The 26,411-nt window shown below is 41.3% G+C and overlaps 1 protein-coding gene across 3 annotated transcripts in view; it reads left to right on the top strand.

Annotated features, from left to right (window-relative positions):
* Positions 1-26,411, top strand: part of usp13 (ubiquitin specific peptidase 13) — a 108,892-nt gene that overhangs the window by 3,134 nt on the left and 79,347 nt on the right. For all 3 annotated transcript variants that reach the window (XM_063045759.1, XM_063045758.1, XM_063045760.1), the window contains exons 2-3: positions 2,328-2,453; positions 15,337-15,394. In XM_063045759.1, coding sequence (XP_062901829.1) covers positions 2,328-2,453; positions 15,337-15,394 — 184 coding nt within the window. The remainder of the gene's footprint in view (positions 1-2,327; positions 2,454-15,336; positions 15,395-26,411) is intronic.

Below are 26,411 nucleotides of genomic sequence, written 5' to 3'. Positions count from 1 at the left end.
CCCACCATCTTCAGCTGCTTCTGAAATATCTGAAATGGGCAAGTGTGATCTGGCTGTACAGTGCAATATCCAGTGACATTCACAAGTACTCTTGATGGTGAAGCACTCTAAACATGATAAACAATATTTCCAAATACTTTTAATAACACTTTTTAAATTACAGATTTCCAGACTTTGTGATTGTGTTTTTTTTTAGATTACTTGCATATTGGGTCAACATTCCAGTAGAAATTTAGTAAAACAAGAATTTAGACTCAAATCTGATTCTTTCCTCTATTTTTGATCAACACATTTGGCTGAAAAGGGTAGTGTATTAGTTTTCAGTTTCTAAGTATTATAATTAGAATTTCTTGTTTTGTATTTCAAGGTAATAAGTCAGATGATCTTGTAATGCTTGAGTGGATTGCTGCTTTTCAAATGTCAAATGTGATGGAAATTGTGCTTTAAAACTGATGATTAGTAGCTGGGTGTGTACACTCAATTCTTTTCTCTTGTGCACTTTATATTGCTATTTGAGTTTATATACATCGTGTCTTTGTACAAATTTGATCATTTCTAACAGAAAATTTTACATTTTCACACTTATTATAATTGTTTTGTGGTTTTACTTTCTGTTAATTGATCTACCATTCCATTGAACATGGAAGATAAAACACTACATTCTTCAGGTTAGAGAAAAAGTGCTACTTTGACCGAGTCATACAGGTCTGGCTCTGTTCTATTTTAAAACTTTGTATTCTGTTCTTTGTAATCTAATATTCTGCCTATAGGAAAACTTAAGGCAATACCTGATATAGAGCAAGTTAGAAGTAAGATGTAAACCTGCTGAAAACACTGGGGTCCTGCAAATTAATAAACTATGGCTTCACGGTACCATCATTGGTGAGAAGGAGCCTCATACGCAAAGCTGTGTAAACATGCTATATTGTCAAAGTACACTTGGTAACTTACAACTAGAAAAGTTAATTAAATTGATACGTGAGATATAACACAGGAGTCAGTCAAATATAGTTAAGGAACTATTTTAGTAATAATGAGTTTGAGGTGAATTCTTTGTAGAAAGAACACACTGAATAGAGTTTTTAAAGAAAAACGACTTTCATATTCAAACCAAAATAGTGTTAAATGGTGTATATGTCCCAGGGTATGTACTTGTCTGTGGTGGATTTGTAAGGTAAGCATTGGTTTATGTTTGACTGAAGGGTAATTAAATGTCTGCAGGTATATTGCTTCTTATATTATTTATTATCAATTATAATTTTCCACAATGTGATTGGAGCAGCTGCCAGAGGAGATGATAGAGGTAGGTATAAATGTAAGGTTTTAAATAAACATTCAGACACATACTTTGATAGGAAGCATTTGGCTAAGCTTACATATGAATCTTGATTAGCATGGACAAATTGGTTGAAGGGCCTGTTTTTAAGCTGTATAACGTTATGAATCTGTTATGCTGGCTGAGGAAAGGTGATGAAGACTTGTTAGTGCGGGTATTTTTGTCTGGAATAGATTTAAATAAAGCGGTGAATGAAAGCAGAGGAGAGGAAAAGAAAAATCAAATGTTAAAACTGAAGGATACAACATCTTAGTTCTGTTAATATTTAATTGTACTGCCTGTTTTTATAAATAGTATGAAATATTTGTCATTTTCTTAATGGCATGCCATACCAACCTGTAGTGGCTTATTTCCAAATCTTGCGCCTGACTTATCTGAGTTTTATTTCAGATTCCCAGTATCTACAGTATTTTGATTCATGATTTGATTTTAATCATAGAAACATAGAAAACCTACAGCACAATACAGGCCCTTCGGCCCACAAATTTGTGCTGAACATGTCCCTACCTTAGAAATTACTAGGCTTAACCATAGCCCTCTATTTTTCTAAGCTCCATGTGCCTATCCAAAAGTCTCTTAAAAGACCCTATTGTACCCACCTCCACCACTGTCGCCAGCAGCCCATTCCACGTACTCACCACTCTCTGCGTAAAAAAAATTTACCCCTGACATCTCCTCTGTACCTACTCCCCAGCACCTTAAACCTGTGTCCTCTTGTGGCAACCATTTCAGCCCTGGGAAAGAGCCTCTGACTATCCACACGATTGATGCCTGTCATCATCTTGTACACCCCTATCAGGTCACCTCTCATCCTCCATGGAGGAAATCTATTTAATTTGTCTTTTATGGAAGTATATGATTATGTTAATTTACGGTTGAATTACAATTTGAAGTTAAGAACTTTTTATGATATTGCAATTATATGAAATTGTTCTTGAAATATAAACTGTCTCCTGTATTTCCCCAATTTTCTATTCTGTTTAAATTACAGGAATCTGAAGGTGGCCTTTATGTGTGCATGAGTACTTTCCTTGGGTTTGGAAGGGAACATGTGGAAAGGCATTATCGCAAAACAGGACAATGTGTCTACATGCATTTAAAGCGAACCATAAAAGAGGTAAAAATGGTACCAATGATGATGTAAGAAGCACACACACACAAAACGCTGGAGGAACTCAGCCCGTTAAGCAGCATCTATGGAAATGAATACATAGTCAACCTTTTGGGCCGCGACTTCTTCAGGACTGAGAAGGAAAGGGAAAGATGCCAAAGTAAAAAGTTGGGGGGTAGGGGAAAGAGACTAGCTGTACGTTGATAGGTGAATCCAGGTGGGTGGGAAAAGTGGAGGGCTAGAGAAGAAGGAATCTGATAGGAGAGGAGAGTAAGTCATAGAAGAATGGGAAGGAGGAGGGGACCCGGGGCAAGTAATAGGAAGGTGAAAAGCGGTAAGAGGTCAGAGTGAGGAATTGGGGGGTGGGGAGGGAAGGAGAAATCGATATTCGTGCTATCAGGTTGGAGGTTACCCAGACAGAATATGAGATGTTGTTTCTCCACCACGAGGGTGGCCTCATCTTGGGACAAGAAGAGGCCATGGACCAATATGTCAGAATCTGAATGGGAATTTAAATATTTGGCTAGCAGGAAGTCCCGCTTGTAGCAGATGCTGCGGAGTGCTCGATGAAGCAGTCCCCCAGTTTCTGATGGGTCTCACCAATGTAGAGGAGGCCGCTTTGGGAGCAGCAGACCCAATGGACAACCCAAGCAGGTTTGCAGATGAAGTGTTGCCTTACCACGAAGGACTGAACGGAGGTGAGGGTGGAGGCATAGGCAAGTGTAGCACTTAGGCCACTTGCAGGGGTAAGTGCTGGGAGGGAGGTTAGTGGGGAGGGATGAATGGACAAGGGAATCGCAGAGGGAGCAATCCCTGTGGAAAATGGAAGGGGGAAGTAAAGATATGTTTAGTGGTCAGATCTTTTTGGAGATGGTGGAAGTTGCGGATGTTAATGTGTTTGATGTGGAGGCTGATGATGTAGTGGGTAAGGACAAGGAATCCCATTACTGCGAAGGTAGCAGGAAGATGGGGTGAGTGTGGATGTCTGGGAATGGAGGAGATGCATTTGAGAGCAACATCAATAGTAGAAGGAGGGTCTCCCCAATCTTTGAAGAAGGAGGACATCTCTGAAAGCCAAGTCTGGGAACAGATGCAGTGTGGCGGAGAAACTGAGAAAAGAGAATAACATTTTTTTACAGGTATAGGGTGGGAAGAAGTATAGTTAAGATGACCACAGGAATCAGTAGATTTATAAAAGATCTCGGTTGACAGTTTGTCGCCAGAGATGGAGACAGATAGACTGAGAAAGGGGAGGGAGGTATTAGAGAAGGACCAAGTGAATTTAAGGGCCGGGTGGAAGTTAGAGGCAAAGTTGATAAAATTGAAGAGCTCAGCACTGGAGAATGAAGTTGTGCCAGTGCAGCCGTCATGTAGCGGAGTAAGAGCTGAGGAATATAACCAGGGACGGCTTTGAACATAGGCTGTTCTATGTAGCCAATGAAGAGGCAACCATTGCTGGGGCCCATGCGAGTGCCCATGGCTACCCCTCGAGTTTGAAGAAAGTAGGAGGAGCCAAAGGAAAAATTGTTCAGGGTGAGGATCAGTTCTGCCGTGCAGAGGGTGGTGGTGGTGGAGGAGGATTGGTTGGATCTTTTGTCAAGAAAGAAGCGGAGAGCTTTAATGCCTTCATGATTGGGGACAGAAGTGAATAGGGACTGACTGTCCGTGGTGAATTTCCAGAAGTATATTGTATAAATTTCTCTGACATTAAGTGTACCTATTGAACCTATTGAAGATGAGGCAGTCAGGGCTAGAAAACTGAAAGTTACTGAGGAGATCGAGGGCATATGAAATGTCGCAGCTGTAGGTGGAAAAGGACTGAACCAAGAGGAATAGAATGGACTCAAGATATGAGGACACGAGTTCAGTGGGGCAGGAGCTGGAAGAGGCAGTAGGCCTACCCAGACAGTCCGATTTGTAGATCTCGGGTAGGAGGTAGGAGTGAGCAGTAAGAGGTAAGGGAAAAGAGTTTGGTGGCAGTGGATGGGAACTCTCCGAGTGGGTAAGGTCAGTGATGGTGTCAGAGACAGTTTTCTGATGGTCTGGAGTGGGGCCCTCTGAGGGGTAGGTATGAGGAGATGTCTAGGAGTTGCTGCCTGGCCTCAGCAAGGGAGAGGTCAGTGCATCACATTCCAACAGCGCCCCCTTTGTCTGCGGGTTTGATGGTAAGGTTGAGATTGGTGCAGAGAGCGCGGAGGGCAGTGTATTTGGAAGGGGTCTGGTTGGAGGAGGAGAGAGGAGTGCTGAAGCCGAGATGGTTGATGTCTTGTCGGCAATTCAAAATATAAGAACTGCCTGCTCTGGATGGTATAAGAAGTTTAAAACCCATTACTCTTAATAGCATTTCAAAATTATATTATATTATAGATTTATAATATTATAAAATTACTATAATTCATAAATAAAAGCAATACTTATGAGAAGTTGACATTGGACAAAAACAGGAATTTAATATTTGCAAATTACTACCATGTCAGTGAGATTTGAATCTTTATTAAACTGAATTAGAAGAATGTGACTTTGTGCAGTAAGTTGTTAACTTTTCTTTAGAAATTGTTTGATTATAATATCCTGGTATTTTTTTCTTCAGATAATAGTTGGTCTCTAAGAAAGATCATTTTAATTTCCTTTAAATGCATTTTGATTCAGTTAGTGAGAAAGTCTCATTTTTCCTAAAAGTGCTTATTATAATATTTTAAAAATCAAAATAACCACTCTTCAATGGTAATGTTTTCAGTATCTGCTGATACCCGGTTGAGAGTTGCTAATTAGATCTGTGTAATGGAAACAGAAAGGTGGCAAATACTGGCTTAGTGCTTGGGAGAGGAAACTAGTCAGAAGTTGATTTGAATTCTTTTGAAGAATTTGCAATGTTTATAAGTGATGGAAATTCAGCAGATCATCAATGCATTCATTTTAAAATAGCTTTTGATACTGCAGAAAAATACTGTTAGTTGGACGTTGACTTTGGTGTTTTGTTATGTTGAAAGCTAAGTTCATTATGGTTGGAGTATGATGAGGATGGCCACCACTGGAATTCTGTATGGAGCAGGATGAAAACAACAAAGGGAACTGTTCAATATCCAGCTAACATGAATATACACTCATTGGCACTTTATTAAATATACCAGTGCAGCTGCCAATCAGCCAATATCTAATCAGCCAATCAGGTGGCAGCAACTCATTGCATAAAAGCATGCAGACATGGTCAAGAGGTTCATTTGTTGTTCAGACCAAACATCAGATTGGGAAGAAATGTGATCTAAGTGAGTTTGACCGTGGAATCATTGTTATTTCCCGGTGGGGTAGGGTGGTATGAATATCTCAGAAACTGCTGATCTTCTGGGATTTTCACAGACAACAGTTTCTAGCGTTTGCAGAGAGTGGTGCTAAAAATACAAAAAAAAACATCCAGTGAGCATCAGTTCTGTGGGTGAAAATGCCTTGTTAGTGGCAGAGGTCAGAGGAGAATGGTCAGACAGGACGGTGGCATTAATTCAAATAACAACAGTGGTGTGCAGAAGAGCATCTCTGAACACTCAACACGTTGAACCTTGAAGTGGATTGGCTACAGCAGCAGAAGAGTGCAAATGAACAAAAATACACTTACTGGTCACTTCAGCGTGCTTGGTCGCAGCATCCTGTCTGAATCCAACATATAGTGTGTGGCTTAGGTAGTTTTCTCGGACATTGGTAATACAAAATACTGCACATCCATTTCATTGGTTTACTTTGAATTTTGGTGAGACTGACGGTGAGGGAGTTGTGTGGTCTCAGTTGTTGTGTGGACTGGGGCTCTTTTGTCGTGGCACCAGTTACAGCCACCCTGGAGAGGAGGTACTCTAGGCAGCGTTGGAGAGAAGACAGGTACGGCGGGCACGCTGGAAATCCGTGCTGGGTTGGGCACTAGCCTCTGAAAGCTGCCTGTCCCATTGGTGCTGCTGTCCAGTGTTTGCTCCCTGGAAGACAAACTGGATTGTCTTCATTTGTTGCTCAACCAACACAAGATGAGAAACTGCAGAAACATGACTCCAGGATAACGTCCCATGTACCATCAATCTTCAGGACTTGCCACTGAGAGACTTGTGCAGTTAGTGACTGTGTGAGTAATCAAAAGGTTCAAAGGTTCATTTTATTATCAGGGTATGTATGCAGAATACAACTCTAAGATTTGTCTTCTCCAGATAGCCATAAATTACAGAAAACCGTAGAAGTAGGTGAAAGAAAGACCTCAATCCCACCCCTCCCCCACATGATAAGAAAAAGGAACAAAAACTAGCGACTCCTCCCTTGCACAAAGACTATCAGATCACCCAAACCCCCCAGAATGCCAATTGGCAACGAGAAAGAATGGGCAAGAACATGAAAAAACATAGAACTGAAAGAGAGTAATATGGACTTCGGTCCAAGGAATAATTCTCAGAATTTCAATTAAAAACTCAGAGAGTGCTGGGTCCCAGCGGCCCCTTGCCGAGTGCCGAGAACTAGCAGCCCCCCTGCATTTGCCTCAATGTTTCAATCTTCCTTGACAATTTAATTGGCAAAAAATGAAGTCAATCATGGTCCTTTGTCTTGTCTCTGAGCTTCTCCTTGTGGCAGCTTGTGCTCACATTTCTCTTCTGGAGTTTTCTTGGGGATAGCAGAGCGCTAGCTGTAGATAGCTACATGGACATGGAGGGATATGGACTGAGTGCAGGTCAGTGGGACTAGGTGAGAGTAAGAGTTTGGCACGAACTAGAAGGGCCGAGATGGCCTGTTTCTGTGCTGTTATTGTTATATGGTTGTTTTATTTATATATATATATATATGTGTGTGTGTATATATATATATATATATATATATATATATATATATATATATGTGTGTGTGTTTGTGTGTGTATATACATATATATCTCACTTGATCAAACTACAGATTGTGAGTCCTAGGCTCCAACGGTTTCAAAAACAAAATTAAACATAATAAGTAGAAGAGATAGAAAGACTGAAATGATTGACCATCTGGAAGATGTCGCCTGAGGAATCATTGTTGACTGGCGCCATCTTGACCGGAACTAAATCGTAGCTGCTGTGTGTGACTGTTAGTGATGTGTTTTGCAACTTGGCTCTGGAGAAACACTCTTTTGTTCAGCTGTAGCCATGTGCATGGTGAATGACACTTGAATTTTGAAAGTTTGGATCTGTAAGTTGACCGCGGACAGATAAATTTCGGAACTCATCAGAATCGGGTTTATTATTATCACTGACATGTATCGTGACATTTGTTGTTTTGTGGCAGCAGTGCAGTGCATAACTTTAATGTAAATTATAAAAAAAACAGCCCGTAAAGAGAGGAAAATAGTTGGGTTGTGTTCATGGACTGTTCAGAAATCTGATGGAGGAGGCAAAGTAGCTGTTCCTAAAATGTTGTGTCCTCGATCTCCTGTACTACCTCCCCGAAGGTAGTAATGAGGAGAGGGCTTGTACTGGATGCTGATGGAACTGGGTCTTTTCGTGGCAGATGTCATTCAGTGTGGTTAATGTAAAGCCTAACGGTGAAAGCTCCCTAGAATTGCCCCACAGGGGAAGTTGATGGTGATGGTAGGGTTAGGTGGGTGAATGGAGGGGGTTGTTGGAGTGACTGATGTGTTACTGCTAATTGCTTCATTGATCAAGTGAAAATTTTGTATCGATTAACACAAATATTTAAGAAGTCAGTTACTTTCTACATAAACATTTTCAGATAATTTGTTTGTTCCATTGGTTTATTTGATTGAAACACCTACTATTTCTAGTTATTTTTATTATCCTTAATTTCTACACCTCAATTTATGAATTTATATCCATTTTTCCTTTAACCTTTTGTCAGAGGAACGATTTAAACGATGGTGCAAATTTTGCTGCAGTATTGATGAAACAAGCAGGCTTTGACATCTTGTTAAGCTATTTCTGCCAACTTCACCATCCTTTAATTCATTCCATCCTATTATACACCTGGCCTTTTGTTCTCTTCACCCCCTCCCCTCCCCTCTTTCTCTGCAACTTGAACAAGTGTAATTTCTAACTTATCATAAAAGATTGTTGGCAGATGCTGCCTGCCCTGCTGAACATTCCCAGTATCTTTTGCTTTTAATTCAAATTTCCAACATCCACAGTATTTGAACGAAAAACAACCAAAGAAGCAACAGTTAATTCTTAATTCAGTGCTGTCATTTCACTATCAAAACCAGATGCAGAGATTTAAAAAAAACAGGCAGTGTAGTGATGTTATCATTATATTATCATGAATAGTTTGGTCACAGGTTGTCTGTTTCTATCACTGATTTACTCACCACTCAGATCTTCTGCAGGGAGGTCCAATTACTTACAAACAATATTATCAATTATTAGAAAGTTCTACTTAATTTACAACTGCTGCAAGATGCCCGCAATCGACAACCCAAAGGACATTACCAAAGCAGGAAGTCAGAGTGCACCAGCTTCTGGCCCCTGATGTTTTGAAATTTTTACAGGTACTCACATATTAATAAGCATGTTAAATAATAACACCCCTGCATTATGGAGGTGTAGCATTTCTAGAAAAACAAAAGATATTATCATTTTCCATAGTACAACCAACCCCTTGAGAAAAAAGTGCCTTTTTATCATTTCTTCACATTTTGCACTTATTTAGCCATTTCTTTTCCCTTACACAAATTTTATTATGTTATCTGTATCTCAAATTTTTGGTAGTGATTTGTGAATTCTGTGTGTGAATTTCTATTTCCATAACTGTATACTGAATGCTAAACAAACTCTGAAGCTTACACACATACATGACTGCTGTTTAATAAATTAGAAATATCATAAACCTTTAAATTTTCTTTCATTTTAAAATCCAAGAAGATATTGAAACATTGCTACATGGGAATCACGGTGCACATACTTGATGTTGGTTTCCTCTCTGGGGCGGGCGGGGAGGGTGGTGTAGACGAGTGACCAGCTTGCATTACAAGCTCACTGTCTCCCACAGATACTGTACTATGCATTTTCTCACTCTATTTCTTCCATTCTGTTCCTCTGTCTCTGGTGCACCTGTTCTGACAATGCAACCTGCCATAATCCCTCCATGATTTCCCCTTTGTTACAATTGACAGAGATCTCAAATGCGTTTGTTCCATTCCCTTTACTTTTGCTCGGAACCCTTTCCTCCTATCCAAAATGAGCGTGTGCATCTTTTTTTTTCTCATCTCCCATCAACCATCCTCCGCTTTCAACAGACCTGCAGTGCTTTTCTAAATGCTTACAACATAATGCCACTGTCAGGTGTGTTCTTTACTCGCCCCCTTCACCTTGAGCATTCTGAAGGTCACCAATGGCGGCCTTCCTTTCTGTGCAAATGTAGAGCGTAATGGTGAGAGTAGGAGCTCGGCACGGACTAGAAGGGCTGAGATGGCCTGTTTGTGTACTGTAATTGTTACATGGTTATAGATAGACAATTACTTTGCAGAACTCTTCCATTCACGTTCAAGCATGAACTGGAGCCCTTTCCACCCTGAATTCCAGTATTTCATGTCTTTTTTTCTTGCAGTGAACCATCTCGGTTTCAGACGAGGAGAGGAAATTTCAAATTATTCCTTTGTTTTCTTCAGACAACAAACCTGTCCAATCCCTCTGAATCTTGATGGTTGACACCTGTTGTTGTTTTGTCACCAGACTCGCTGCCTTATTTAAATATAACTCAATGACCCTCACAAAGTGTTTGCGTCAGGCATTCACAGGATCTGAATATTTACAAGTATTGTACGTAGTCCGCAGAACCTTGCCATGTTGACTGTTGCCATGTTGCCTGTACAATTTGAAACACCAATGCCCTTGAATGGAAAATCCTGCAAAAAGCACCGGATATGACCCAGTCTGTCATATCTCTCCGCACCATTGAGCACATCTAGTCAGAGCGTTGTCGCAGGAAAGCAGCATCCATCATCAGGGACCCCTACCCCCCAGGGCATGCTGTCTTCCCACTGCTGCCATCAGGAAGAAGGTGCAGGAGTCTCAGAACTTGCACCAACAGGTGCAGGAACTGTTGTTACCCCTCAGCCATCAGACTCTTGAACCAGAGGGGATAACTTCACTTGCCTCATCACTGAACTGTTCCCACAACCTATGGACCCATTTCCAAGGACCCTTCATCTCATATTCCTGGTACTTATTGCTTATTTATTATTTATTATTACTTTTTTTCCTTTTTTTATGTATTTGCACAGTTATCTTTTGCACACTGGTTGTCTGTCCTGTCGGTCCGGTTATGATTCTATTGTGGTTATTGGATTTATTGAGTATGCCCACAAAACAATGAATGTCAGGGTTGTAGATGTATGTACTTTGACAATAAATTTACTTTGAATGTTTAATATTTCATTTGCAGTTATAAGTTTTAGTAGACTTTTTACTCACTGAATTGAGTGATTGAGAATATATCTTTCATAGTTATTCATTGAAGCATAGAAATGCCAGAGGTGAGGCCCCTTCTGCACTAAGCTATCTTTTGTGAATTGTGAGTTATGATGAGAGCAATTCACATGTTTCTTGGAAAAGCAGATATCAATAACAAATTCAACATACCAGCATAGCCTTTGGTCGATTGAGGAAACAGGTACTTGAAGATCAGGGGCTAAGATCTGGCACACAGTTTATGGATTACCAGGCAGCAGAGGTCTTTAATCTCCCCTACATTGTTCTTTGAGACCTGGACTAGCCACTGCAGGCGCCTCACGGCACTGAAATGATGCCCTCATTGCTGTCTCTGAAAAATCGTCCTTATTTACTGGATGAGTGAGTGAACTAATGTCAGTGGCTTTTCCAAAATCAATATTCCAGTATTGATGCTGTGCTTTCACTCAGTGAGATGTGATTGGCAGGCCATATATTCACCTGCCCAACACCACGTTCCTGAGAAACTCTATTCCGGGAAGATATTACTAAGTGGGCAGAGGAAAATATTTAAGAAGATACTCAAAGCCTCCTTGAAGAAATTAATCAATTCTCCTGATTCCTGGCCCATAACTGCTTAGAAGGGAGTATTTGAAATAGTTATTGAGGACCTTTTGGACACGTGAATGAACAGCATGCTGCCTCACAATCTATCCACCTGTCCACACCTTTGGAACCTACTGGACCATCTGCAGAAGTTTTCAGTTCCCACGCTGGCCCTATTTGCCAACTCAGAGCCGATAAAACTGCAGTGGAATTAATTTATCCTTGATGCTGAGGGACTTTCTGAAGAAAAGAATTTTTCACATGACTTCTGTGCAACTCTGACTATTTGGGAGGAATGGTCTGTTCTTATGTTGTATGTTTAGTGTTAGGAAATTGTTTCTGTTGAATAGCACGTTGGTCCTGCTGATTTGTTATAATGTTAAAAGGCACCAGTGATCACCTTGGAAAATTGAAAGTTGAATCAGTGTGGGTTTTAAAATAGAAACATAGAAAATCTACAGCACTTTGCAGGCCCTTTGGATACAATGCTGTGCCGACCATGTAACCTAATTTAGAAGCTGCCTAGAATTTCCCTAATGCATAGACCTCTATTTTTCTAAGCTCCATGTACCTATCTAAGAGTCTCTTAAAAGACCCTACTGTATTCACCTCCACCACCTTTGTTGGTAGTGCATTCCATGCACCCACCACTCTGTGTGAAAAAACTCGCCTCTGATATCCTCTTTGTACCTACTTCCAAGCACCTTAAAGCTTTGCCCCCTCGTGTTAGCCATTTCAGCCCTGGGAAAAAGCCTCTGGCTATCCACAATACAGACTTCTTGAAAGTGGCGTGAATTGTTTCGGATCTTACAAGGTTTCATAGTATTCTTAATGACCATCATAAATGGTCACAAAATGCTGGAGGAACTCAACAGGCCAGGCAGCATCTATGGACCAGTCAATATTTTGTGCTGAAATACTTCATCAGGAGGTATTGAAACATGGACTGTTCATTCTTTTCCATAGATGCTGCCTGGCCTGCTGAGTTCCCCAGCATTTTGTGTGTATTTCCTTGATTTCCAGCATCTGCAGATTTTCTCTTGTTTGTGATTATGAATGGCCAGTTAGCTTGTCTCTTTTTCCCTATTTGTAATTTTAATGAGTTTGTGCTGACCTTCAGTTTTTCCACCCGGAGGATGAATTCAGATAGAGGTCAATGTAGTTATTTTGCAGCAGAGATCACTCTGATTCATGACTGATCCTTCTTTTGCCCACATACCCCCTGACCACATATTCTAGCGTTAGTTCCAATATCTATCTTCCCTTTCAGGCAAGACATCGTCACATGAGCTTCCAATGAGGGTATCTTCAGGACTATTTCAAATTACTGGTTGGTTCAATGTGAAGTGAAGTTCATTCTTTAGAAACTTAAATTCTATGTTAAGTATTTAAGTATTGGGGCTCTGATTGAGAAAGAACATTCAATGAACTCTTGTAGTGCGATATGGTAATGTCATGTTCATAGGTTATGAGTAAGGATTGTTTGGCACTGATCTGAAGGTAATGCTAATGGCATCTATAATCTAACTTAGAAGATTTCTGGTGAGGGAAGAAATAGTAAGTGATGATACTGAAAATGATACCTTTGTAAATTGAGAAACGAAGAGAGCCCATATTAGGTTCTGTTATGACAATAAATACACATATATGGAGAACTGAAGGAGGTAATATTTTCTGTTTAGATTTCTGTCAGATCAAAAAGCAAGATTCTTTTTCTTGCATGGTTATTAACTTCAGTGCCCTGAGTTAAAATGCGCAGTCCTGTTTGGCAGCTATAATTTTGGAGAGTGTAGGTTAAAGAATCACTGAGCTGGTAACTGGTTCACTTTATGGAGGTGGATTTCCAATTGGACTACAAAAGTGCTGCTGGAAACATCAGCGTGGCACCAACACAGGGATTCAGCTTTGCAAAGGAAGCTCAATTTTGTGGGTTATACCTTCCATTTAATGACCAAAGTAGTCAAGCTGTCATGCTATTCTGGATGGGAAGTTAATATCAAAGGTATTCTCAGGTGAAGGGGTGGTAATTTGCACGATAACAACATCTCACAATTTGCAACAAAATAACTGAATGAACATCTCAGATTTCTGGATACTATACATATTGGTCATTTCAAATATTTTGTGTGATGCTCTGTTCCTCAGTGAGTCCCATGTGAAAGAACAAGTCCTGGAGTTGTCGACAGTTGTTCGCAGTGGTTTTGTTGAATGTGCTCAAAGATTGTACTCCTTATGAAGTTCGGGAGGGGCCATAAAACTGACCTTCCTTAATGCAAGCATTGAGGAGTCTGCTCAAATGGCCACTGCCAAGTCAGACCTGGCAGGGGTATAACTTCTCCATTTGAGGAAAATGGCTGTAGGAAACTAAATTCAGTGTTATTTCTGAATTTTTTTGAAAGTTGTTTCAGTTTTCAAATGTTTCTGAATGTTAGAAATATACAGAAATGGTTAAAGATTATTGACAGTTTTGTTAGCTGGCCAACTTAATTGATACAGCATTTTGAAGCAAATTTTTAGGAATGCTTATGAAGTTGTCATTGGCAAATCTCATGATAAATATAAAATATAAACATGCAAAATTTATAATGGAGAGAGTTGACGGAAGGTCTGACTAAAATAAAGCAGGAGGTAGTTGAATGGATCAAATTATAAGGGTGCTCGACATGCATGTGATTATTTAAGGTAGATTGGTAAATTGGATAGATAAATATTGAGCATGAATCTGGAGGAGTAGGAGATGTATTTTAGTAGAGATGAAAGGGAGTGCAGAAAACTCAAGTTCAGGTAAAGTTTAGGGTTCAGAAATATCTTTAAAATGGCTGGCAAGTTGATTCAACTGTTTGAAAGAGAAAAAAAAATAAACCTTGGAGTTTAAAAGTAGGTACATAAGCAATGAGTATGAATTTTTAGCTGGATTGGAGTTGTGATGATAATTTGCTGGTCTTGTGCACAATGCTGGTAAGAAGAAGGTGAACAATAACTTACAACGGGGTTTGGGGATGGGATACTATAGCCAATGGTCTTCGCATGTAAAGACATAACCAGCAGTGGTGGAACAGTTGTATTTTGAGGATGGGAAACAGGTAAGATCTAAGAATGTCTGAATGTTATAGGCTGGGGGAGAATGCAGTGATAGGTAAGGATGAGGCCACTCTCTAGGCTTGTGAGAATGATCTGAAAATATGGGGGGTGAATGTTCAAATTTCAGCTTTGTTTAACTATGTGCCAGTATATGTCACATAGCACTGGGCTTTATGTCTGCTGTTAGAGCACTCAGTGTCTGTGAAAGTGGTGGAAGGAGCACACCACCTCAATTATCTGTGGAAGAATCTGCAATTCCCACATTATCTTTGTCAGCCAGTTTCAAACCCATAAAACTGCTTTAGAGAAGATAAGAATACGTATTTGTGAATGGTCTGTCTGGCTTAAGATATTTGCAACAGAGTTTAGGACGACTAAACTGATGAGAATAGGATGAGGGTCAAATCTTGAAAAACTGAAAGCACAAAGGGGTGGGCTGGGGGAGTGTGGGTTCAATAAATCAGGCTGTGTAATGGAAATTAATTAGGTGGTCTTAGTAATAATGGATTCCTATTTTAGCTGGATAGGAATTCATGTAAGGGATTAGTGAATTCTTGTAGGGGATTACTGCCTTGTCAATTAACTCCAGAACTGTATTGGACATTTGTCGACAGTATTCCTTGGAATTTTGTGTTGCTGCAATGCTGAAAAATACCTGTATTTTAAAATTTTATTGACTATTAATACTAATACCATTCAGTTTTAATTGTCAGTCTTCTGTATTATTAAGTACTGATAAAGATGAAGAATAAATTGTATTTGTGACATTGACATGCACCTAATTAGATTTTCTCGTGAATTCCAAATTACAGAAAGCCACAGGAGCTTCTGGTGGAGGGCTTCCAAAGAGATCTCCTCGGATTTTTCTTGGTAAGGTGCAAATGTTAACTCCAGTGATTGGTGCATATTTCTTGAGATCAATTTAATGCAGCAGGTTTTGCAGTGTTTAGATTTTGATTTATTATTCTATCTATGTACAACTTTCTATCTTTTAGATTCTTTCCAAGTCTATCCTTGAATCTAAATGCACATTATTTTGATTCACGACCTGTTCATTAAAAGAGTTTGGGTGATCAGCAAATGTCCTGTCAGTTCCTGATCCTCGCAGAAAGTGTTGGATTCTTATTTAGCAGATTCATAGTCCCAAGCCTGCTGGACAGTGTAAACAAGTTGAATCTTTTCAGTGCGAAGCATGTCCGTTTTGCACATATTTCAGTTATTTTTACAGAAGTTAAATGTTGGGCCATGACTTCAGGGGGAAAAGGACAGTCACTTGGTCTTGGAATCAGGTTTAGTATCACTGACATATGTGGTGAAGTTCGTTGTTTTGTGGCAGCAGTACAGTGCAAGGTATAATAGCAGTTCTGAGTTATAAAAATGCAAAAGAGCAATAGCGAATGTTCATGAACCATTCAGAAATCAAATGATGGAGGGGAAGAGGCTGTTCCTAAAAAATGAGTGTTGGTTTTCAAGTTCTAATGGCACCTCCCTGATGGTACTAATGAGAAGAGGACATGTCCCAAATGGTGACGGATACTGTTCTTAAGGCACCTCTTTAATGGTGGCGAGGGCTGTGCCTGAGATGGAGCTGTCTGTGTCCACAACCCTCTTTAGCCTCTTTTGATCCTGTACTGTGGAGGCTCCGTACCAGGCAGTGATGGAACTAGTCAGAATGCGCTCTCTGGTACATCTATGAAAATTTACTGGAGTTTTTAGTGACATATCAATTCTCCTCAAACTTGTAATGAAGTAAGGCCACTGGCATGCTTTGCTCATGACTGTATAAATGTGTTGGGCACAGTAGAGATCTTCAAGCTCCGAGTGCAGCATTGAGACATAGAAGATGTTCTTGTATGCTGTAGCACAGGTCTCAGTACCCTGCCAGGTATACCTTCAGCATCTGATGCCTTGTGAGGATTCACCCTCATGAAAGATGTTCTAATGCCGGCCTCTGAGACAGAGATCACAGGATGGGAATAAAGAACTGATTGGGTTTTATTAGAAGAAAAGGGGAAGAAGTGTTCCAACCAGACTTTTGTAATTGTGTTATGAATTAAAGCATCTGTTACTGCAAATCTTTGTCTCTTGTATAGAAAACCTGAAAACTTAGATGATTGCGTACACTTTGAGCATCTCAGTCATAAAATACAGTAGTCTTTTGTATGCTGCAAATTCACCCTGCAATTCCTGGCTTCTCAAGTTCAAGTTTAGTTGTCATTCAATCAGAAGCATGTATACGGCTAATCGAAACATCATTCTCCCAGGACCAAAGTGCAAAATACGGTCCATACAGTCGCACACAGCACATGTAGTCACGATAGCACATACAGCCACAAAATAATATCCGCACAAGTCCCAGAGTAACATGGCCTGGTGCATGGGATGTTGTCCTGGAACCATGTTTCTGGAAGAACAACCTCTCCTCTTAAACATCAAGCATCACCTTCAAAGATGTATGAGAGGAGCTGATGGACTTTTTGCCATTAAGGTAAATAGACTATGAGGGAATGCCTCATTTTCAGTTAAGATAAAGCTGGCATGGGTTTGTAAAGGGTGGACATACTTGGGAAAACCTAATTTAACATTTCAAAGAGGTGATGACATCTACTGAAGTGGGAATGACCAACCGAAAGGTTCATCGTAGGAGTCTGCTCATTGAAGTTCATGGGTTTGAAGCTAATTAACCCTGGAAGAAATTGCAAACGAGGAAATCTGTGGATGCCGGAAATCTGAGCAACACACACACAAAATGCTGGAGGAACTCAGCAGGCCAGGCAGCATCTAGGAAAAGAGTACAATCGACATTTTGGGCCAAAACCCTTCGGCAGGACAAGAGGAAAAAATGCTGAGGAGTAAATTTAAAAGGTGGGGGACGGGGAGAGAGAAACGCAAGCGGATAGGTGAAACCTGTAGGGGGGAGAGAATAAATTAAAGAGTTGGGAAGTAAGTTGGTAAAAGAGACAGAAGGCCATAGAAAAAAGAAAGGGGGGGGAGGAGCACCAGTGGGGGGGCGATGGGTGGGCAAGGAGATAAAGTGAGGGAGGGAGAAGGGCTTGGGAAATGGTGAAGGAGAGTGGGGGTGTGGGCGTTACTAGAAGTTCGAGAGATCAATGTTCATGCTATCGGGTTGGAGGTTACCCAAACGGAATATAAGGTGTTGTTCCTCCAAAACCTTACCACTCAGGGTCCTAGTCAGTCCTTCCAGGTCAGGCGACCTTCACCTGTGAATCTGTTGGGGTCTTATACTCTGTCTGGTGCTCCCGGTGTGGCCTCCTATATATCAGGGAGACCCAACATAGATTGGAAGACCGCTTCACCGAGCACCTACACTTTGTCCACCTTAAAAAGCAAGCTCTCCCAGTGGCCACCCGTTTTCATTTCCTATTCCCATTCCAATATGTCTATCCATAGTCTCCTCCACGGTTGTGATGGGGCCACACTTGGCCAACAACACCTTATATTCCGTTTGGGCAGCTTCCACCCTGATGGCATGAACATCTGGTAATGGCCCCCCACCCCTCCCTCTCTCCTTCACCATTCCCCATCCCCTTTTCCCTCTCTCACCTTATCACCTTGCCCACCCATTGTCTCCCTCTGGTGCTCCTTCCCTATTTTATTTCTTCCCTGGGCTTCTGTCTCTCTAACCAATTTACCTCACAGCTCTTTATTTCATCCTTGCCCCCTTCCCGTTTCACCTGTCAGCTGGTGTTTCCCTCTCCCCAATCCCCACCTTTTAAATCTACTCCTCAGCATTTTTTTTTCTCCAGTCCTGCCCATGGGTTTCAGCCCGAAACGTCAAATGTACTCTTTTCCTAGGTGCTGCCTGGCCTGCTGAGTTCCTCCAGTATTTTGTGTGTGTTGCCTGGAAGAAATAGTTGAGCCATGGGACAGCGGGTAGCAATAATAAATAGATAATTGAATGTGCATAATTGCATCATGCAAAGACATGTGTTGGCTTTTTAGTTTGATTTAGGTGAAGGGAGGGATAGACCAGATGGTGCCATAGCAAAATTAGCAGAGCTGTTGCCTCATGACAACAGACCTCCATCTTCATTACTTACTTCTGGCCTTGTCTGTGTGGAATTTGCGTGCTCTTCATGTGTTTCTTCGACTTTTTTCCAGATACTGCAGCTTATTCCAATCTCAAAGATGTGCTGGTTGTTTGGTAAATTACCCCTAATGTGTAGGTGATTGGTAGAATCTGGGGTAAGTTGATGAGAAAATGGGAGGGTTAATGTAGGATTAGCATAAATAGGTGGTTAATGGTTGGTGCAGACTCAATGGGCCAAAGGCCCTGTTTCTGTGCTGTATGACTGAGTCTGTGGTGACAAACATATCAAAGTTTGTTCGTGGCTCAGAGACAGCTCTTGTAAGATGTTTGGTAGAAATTCTGAAGTCGAAAAATTTTAACAGGTTGAACAAATGGGTAAAATTGTTGTTTTATAGCAGCAGTACAGTACAAGAAGGTGCTGTACTTGGAAGTGAAGCCATTCACTTTGACCTTAAAAGGATAGAGGTACTGTAGTCCTTTCTAAATAGTGAAATGTTAAAAGCAATGGAAGTCGAAGGCATTTTTGGGGTGAGGGGAATAAGAGCAGCTGGTGGTGTCCGTGAATGTAGATTATCAAAATGTCAGGGGCAAGTACAGAGTTTGTGCTTGTAATACTTTAATAATCTATAACACATGGCCTTAGAGGATGTGTGACATACTGTAGAATTGCCAGAACAATACCTGTTTTCCATGGTTTAAATTTTGTGGAGAGATTTGTCCCTTGGAGTCTATTAGGTTGAGAATAATATGATATAAAGCTTTCGAAATATTGAGGGAAAATTGTTGAGTGGACAGAGGGAAAATTATTTCTGTTGATTATAGATTTGAGGCCTGAGGGAAGTGCTTTTCAATGTGGTGGATATTAGAAATTTGAAATTGCCTTCTGCAAATGGCAATGCAGGTCAAATGTTAACTCACAAATCAGTGAATAATGGAGCAGGCTTGTCGGTCCGAACAGGTACTCCTATCGCACACGTATTTATGAGAATTTTTTTTCTTAGAAATAAGTTTTTGACGTATTTGATAATACATATTTTAAAAAATGTTGTCTCAGGCCACTGTCATCCAATGCTCTCAGAGTTTTCGCATGCTTGAACCACTAAGTCCTAATTAATAGCAGATTGCATAATGTTTCCTTTTATGGAAACATATTTTGTCTAAAGGCGGCATACAGTAACTCTGTCAGCCATTCAAACTTAGGAACTGGGAAGGAAAGGACTTCCTTCTGAAATGAGAAAGGGACAATTTATGTTTCTCATATGCAGTCAGGAGGCTAATTTAGTTTGATGACCTTCTGCTGAAACATATGTACGTCATCATATGACAGAATTAGCGTGTTATCTGGTCCTGATAAAAACCAGCAGCTGTTTAGTTGAATAAGCATTGTGCTGTAAACAAATCTGATGCTGGCACAAATAAAGGGGCCATGTCTAATATAAATTTAGATCTGTTACTAATTGACTGCAGGAATAATTATGACCAGAATAGTTAATGGCTTAAGACCAATTTCCAAACTGCTTTCTGGCATTGTTGGAACTTGTGAAATTGGAGAAACAGGAGATCTTTGAGATGACGAGAAGTTTCAGCAGCAAGTGTGGCCAAGGGTGAAGCAGTGGTAAGAGCAGGCAGAAGGTGGGTCATTGGAGTGTCTCACACGGATTGGGCATGGCACACTAAATGAAGAGGGAAACATAGATGATGAGGATGGGGTCTGCTAAATTAGCATCCTACAGGGGTTATGGAGTAAGAAAAATGAGAACAACTATTGTCCCTCATCATTGCTGATGAAATAATTTAACTAAGTTCCTGTTCCTCATCTGTGTAGAATAATAGCAATATGTTGACATGCTCTACCATTTTGTTCCATTGTTGCTAATCCCCAATGGCAGGGAGTCAAAGAGGCAGACATCAACTTTCATTTGCAGCCCCAGATCCTCTCACCCAGACGTCTCTGATCTCTGCTCCTTCAGTACATTGTTTTCCATGAGTCGCTGTTGCTACCTTTCTCACCCGATTGAGGACATGCAGGATAGCAGGCTGTGTTTGAGCAGTGTCTAACCTGCTGAATGCCCTGCATTGTGAATGAAATGCCTGATGGAGAGTATTTAACATTGGCACATGAATTGGGCTGATCATGAAAGCAGTTCAGGCGGTAGTTGATGTGGGACTCTGTACACCACATCAACTTCCCATAAATTCACCAGTGAACTGCCTCATTGAATGATCCAAAGCCAAGGAAGCAATTGCGAAGAACTACTTATTCTTAACATTTACAGTGCCTGGTGTATTTCATAGGAGTGCTGATATCAAGCCACATGAAGTGACAATGCAATAACCAAAAACTTGGTCAATGAAATAAGATTGAAGGAGAGGCACAAATAGAGAAGGGAAAAAAGATAGAGATGTACGGACACCAATTCCTGAGCTTGGAGTATAACAGTTGACAGTGTACCTGAGAAGTGGAGGGATGAGCAGAAAGTCAGAAATGCAACTCTGTTGAAGGATTGCAAGACTGCAGGTGACTACAGGTAATATGAAAACAAAGGTGAGATCTTTAAATCATAGGTTTTCATTTGAAGTTTAAAGTTCAAATTCAAAGTAAATTTGTTATCAAAGTACAGATGTCATTACATACCACCCTGAGATTCAGTTTCTTGCAGGCATACTCAGTAAATCCAATAACCATAATAGAATCAATGAAAGACTGGACCAAGGGGTGGACAATCAGTGTGCAAAAGACAAAAAACTGTGCAAATACAAAACAAAGTAATAATAATGAATATAAGTAAATAAGAAATAAATATTGAGAACATGAGATGAAGAGTCCTGAATGTGAGTCAGTAGGTTGTGGGAACTGTTCAGTGATGGGGGCGAGTGAAGTTATCCCCTTTGGATCAAGAACCTGATGGGTGTGGGGTAATAATTGTTCCTGAACGATTGTTGTCAGTGTCCTGTACTTTCTTCCTTATGGCAGAAGAGAGCATAACCTGGGTGTTGGAGGTCGTTGATGATGGCTACTGCATTCCTGTGACAATGCTCAATGTAGATGTGCTCTGTGGTGGGGAGGGCTTTACCTGTGATGAACTGGGCTGTATCCACTAATTTTTGTAGGCCTTTCCATTCAAGGGCATTGGTGTTTCCATACCAGGCTGTGATGTAGCCACTCAATATAGTTCGCACTACACATCCATAGAAGTTTGTCAAGGTTTTAGATATTATGCTGAATCTTTGCAAACTTATACGGAAATAGAGGCACTGCTGTGCTTTCGTTGTAATTGCGCTCGTGTGCTGGGCATAAGATAGGTCCTCTGAAATGATAACATTGAGGAATTTAAAGTTGCTGACCTTCTCCACCTCTGGTCCCCTCACTCATGGACCTCCACTTTCCACTTCCTGAAGTCAATAATCAGCTCCTTAGTCTTTCGAGTAAGAAGTTGTTGTTATAGCATCACTCAGCCAGATTTTCAATTTCCCTCCTTTATGCTGATTCGTCACCACCTTTGATTCAGCCTACAACAGTTGTGTTGTCAGCAAACTACAATATGGTGTTGGAGCTGTGCTTAGCCACACAGTCATAAGTGTAAAGTTAGTAGAGCAAGGGGCTAAGCACACAGCCTTGTGGTGCACCTGTGCTGATGGAGATTGTGGGGGAGATGTTGTTGCCAATCCGAATTGACTGGGGTCTGCACGTGAGGAAATCCAGGATCCAGATGCACAAGGAAGGTCTTGAAGTTTATTGATTAGTTTAGAGGGGATGATAGTATTATGTGCCAAGCTGTAGTCAATAAAAAGCACCCTGATGTATGCATCTTTGCTGTTCAGATTTGAGTGAAAAGCCAATGAACCGGATTCTGCTGTGGAACTTTATGTTGGTAGGCAAGTTGGAGTGGATCAAAGTCGCTTCTCAGGCAGAAATTGATATGTTTCATCATCACCCTCTGCACAGGTTCTCAGGATCTCCATCAGCACAGGTGCACCACAAGGCTGTCAGCTTGGCCCCCTGCTCTACTCACTTTACATTTGTGACTCCAATGCCATACTCAAGTTTGCTGATGACACCACTGTTGTAGGCTGAATCAAAAGTGGTAATGAATCAGCATTTAGGAGGGAGATTGAAAATCTGATGGAGTGGTACCATAACAACAACACTCACTCAGTGTCAACAAGACCAAGGAGCTGATCTTTGCCATCAGGAGAAGGAAATCAGAGGTTCATAAGCCAGTCCTCATCGAGGATCAAAGGAAGAGAGAGTCAGCAACTTTTAAATTCCTCAGTGTTTTTATTTTGGAGAACCTGTACTGGGCTCTGAACATATGTGCAAATACGAAGAAAGCGCAGTAGCACCTCTGCTTCCTTAGGAGTTTTTCAGAGATTCATCCTGACATCTGAAACTTTAACAAATGTCTATAGATGTGTGGTAGAGAGTATATTGACTGGCTGCATCACACCAATCCACAATTGGTGTATGGAAACACCAATCCCCTTGAACAGAAAATCCTACAAGAAGTAGTAGATATGGCACAATTCATCATGGGTAAAGCCCTCTCCGCCATTGAATACATCTACAGAAGTGTTGTGGCAGGAAAGCAGCATCCATCGTCGGGCACCCCCACCACCCAGCTGATGCTCTCTTCTCACTGCTGCCGTCAGGAAGTATGTACAGGAGCCTCAGGACCCATACCACCAGGTTCAGGACAATTACTAACCGTCAACCATCAAGCTCTTGAACCAAAGGGGATAACCACGCAACTTCACTTGCCCCATCATTGAAATGTTCCCACAGCCAACAGACTCACTTTCAAGGACTCTTCATCTTGTGTTCTGGATATTTATTGCTTATTTAATTATTATTATTATTTTTTTTCTTTTTGTATTTGCACAGTATGTTGTCTTCTGCACTCTGGTTGAAAGCCCAAGTTGGGTGGTCTTTCATTAATTCTGTTCTGGTTTTTATTCTATAGATACCCACAAGAAAATGAATCTCAGGGTTGTATATGCTGATGTATATGTACCTTGATAATAAATTTACTTTGAGGACACCACTTTTTAAAAAAGGAGGGAGAGAGAAACTGGGGAATTATAGACCGGTTAGCCTAACGTCGGTGGTGGGGAAACTGCTGGAGTCAATTATCAAGGATGTGATAACAGCACATTTGGAAAGCGGTGAAATCATCGGACAAAGTCAGCATGGATTTGTGAAAGGAAAATCATGTCTGACGAATCTCATAGAATTTTTTGAGGATGTAACTAGTAGAGTGGATAGGGGAGAACCAGTGGATGTGGTATATTTGGATTTTCAAAAGGCTTTTGACAAGGTCCCACACAGGAGATTAGTGTGCAAACTTAAAGCACACGGTATTGGGGGTAAGGTATTGGTGTGGGTGGAGAATTGGTTGGCAGACAGGAAGCAAAGAGTGGGAATAAACGGGACCTTTTCAGAATGGCAGGCGGTGACTAGTGGGGTACTGCAAGGCTCAGTGCTGGGACCCCAGTTGTTTACAATATATATTAATGACTTGGATGAGGGAATTAAATGCAGCATCTCCAAGTTTGCAGATGACACGAAGCTGGGTGGCAGTGTTAGCAGTGAGGAGGATGCTAAGAGGATGCAGGGTGACTTGGATAGGTTGGGTGAGTGGGCAAACTCATGGCAGATGCAATTTAATGTGGATAAATGTGAAGTTATCCACTTTGGTGGCAAAAATAGGAAAACAGATTATTATCTGAATGGTGGCCGATTAGGAAAAGGGGAGGTGCAACGAGACCTGGGTGTCATTATACACCAGTCATTGAAAGTGGGCATGAAGGTACAGCAGGCGGTGAAAAAGGCGAATGGTATGCTGGCATTTATAGCGAGAGGATTCGAGTACAGGAGCAGGGAGGTACTACTGCAGTTGTACAAGGCCTTGGTGAGACCACACCTGGAGTATTGTGTGCAGTTTTGGTCCCCTAATGTGAGGAAAGACATCTTTGCCATAGAGGGAGTACAAAGAAGGTTCACCAGATTGATTCCTGGGATGGCAGGACTTTCATATGAAGAAAGACTGGATGAACTGGGCTTGTACTCGTTGGAATTTAGAAGATTGAGGGGGGATCTGATTGAAACGTATAAGATCCTAAAGGGATTGGACAGGCTAGATGCAGGAAGATTGTTCCCGATGTTGGGGAAGTCCAGAACGAGGGGTCACAGTTTGAGGATAGAGGGGAAGCCTTTTAGGACTGAGATTAGGAAAAACTTCTTCACACAGAGAGTGGTGAATCTGTGGAATTCTCTGCCATAGGAAACAGTTGAGGCCAGTTCATTGGCTATGTTTAAGAGGGAGTTAGATATGGCCCTTGTGGCTACGGGGGTCAGTGGGTATGGAGGGAAGGCTGGGGCGGGGTTCTGAGTTGGATGATCAGCCATGATCATAATAAATGGCGGTGCAGGCTCGAAGGGCCGAATGGCCTACTCCTGCACCTATTTTCTATGTTTCTATGTTTCTATGACACTTCATCACTGTGGATATAGGCATGAGGCAGGTATCATACTCTTGTTAGGTACCGGTATAGATGGTCAGCTTGAAGCAGGTATGTGCTTCAGACTACCAAAGCAAGAGGTTAAAGATCTCAGTGAACACCCTAGCCAGTTGACCAGCACAGGTCATTAGTACTTGGCCAGGTACCCTATCTGGGCTAGATGCTTTCCACAGGTTCAGCCTCCTGAAGACTGCTCTCCCATCAGTCGCAGAGACTGAAATCACAGGATAATCAGGAGCTGTGGGTGTTCATGATGGTTCCTTCATATTTTGCCGGTCAAAGCGAGCACAGAAGGCACGGAGTTCATCTGCAAGCAAAGCACTGTTGTCACCTGTGTCACTTGATGTCACTTTGTAAGAGGTGATAGCATTCAAGCCGTGCCACAGCTGTTAAACATATTTCATTGATTCAGTTTTAGTCCAGACCAGCTACTTTGCCCTTGAGATGGCTTTCTGGAGATCATACCTGGCCCTCTCTTTGTCAGCCGACTTGATTGCATGTGATCTGACCCTTAGCAGATTGCAGATCTCGGGCTTCATCCAGGGCTTCTGGTTGGGGAAGACTTTGAATGATTTTCTGGGTACACACTTGTCTATGACTGTGTTTATAAAGTCTGTGACAACCATGGTGTACGCATTCAGATCCACAGATGAGTTTCTTGAACATGGCCCACTCCACTGACTCAAAACAAGCCTGTAGCTGCTCCATTGCCTCACAGAACCTCCTCTTTGTTGACCTAATCGCTGGACCATTCAGGAATTTCTGTACTCCGTAAGACAATAAGCTATAGGAGCAGAAGTAGGCCATTCGGCCCATTGAGTCTGCTCCACCATTCATTCATGGGCTGATCAATTCTCCTAGTTATCCCCACTCCCCTGCCTTCTCCCCATACCCTTTGATGCCCTGGTTAATCAGGAACCTATCTATCTCTGCCTTAAATGCCCCCAATGACTTGGCCTCCACAGCCACTCATGGCAACAAATTCCACAGATTTACAACCCTCTGACTAAAGTAATTTCTCTGCATCTCTGTTCTAAATGGACATCCTTCAATCCTGAAGTCGTGCCCTCTTGTCCTAGACTCCCCTACCATGGGAGATAACTTTGCCATACTCTCTTGAATGAAGAGGTGAATCTCTTTGAAATGTCTAAAATTCTTGCAGAGTTTAACAGGACAGTGGCAGAGTTGATGTTTCTTCTGGTTGGGTTGTCTAGAATCAAGGTTCACCATGTCAAAGTTATCCATTCAGGACAGTGACGAGAAGAAGGTAGTGAATCTTTGGAATTTATCAAACGTAACTATTAAGACACAGAAGGG

Source organism: Mobula hypostoma, chromosome 4, assembly GCF_963921235.1.
Source record: "Mobula hypostoma chromosome 4, sMobHyp1.1, whole genome shotgun sequence".
Taxonomy (NCBI): Eukaryota; Metazoa; Chordata; class Chondrichthyes; order Myliobatiformes; family Myliobatidae; genus Mobula; species Mobula hypostoma.
This window is presented reverse-complemented; position numbering and strand designations above follow the sequence as displayed.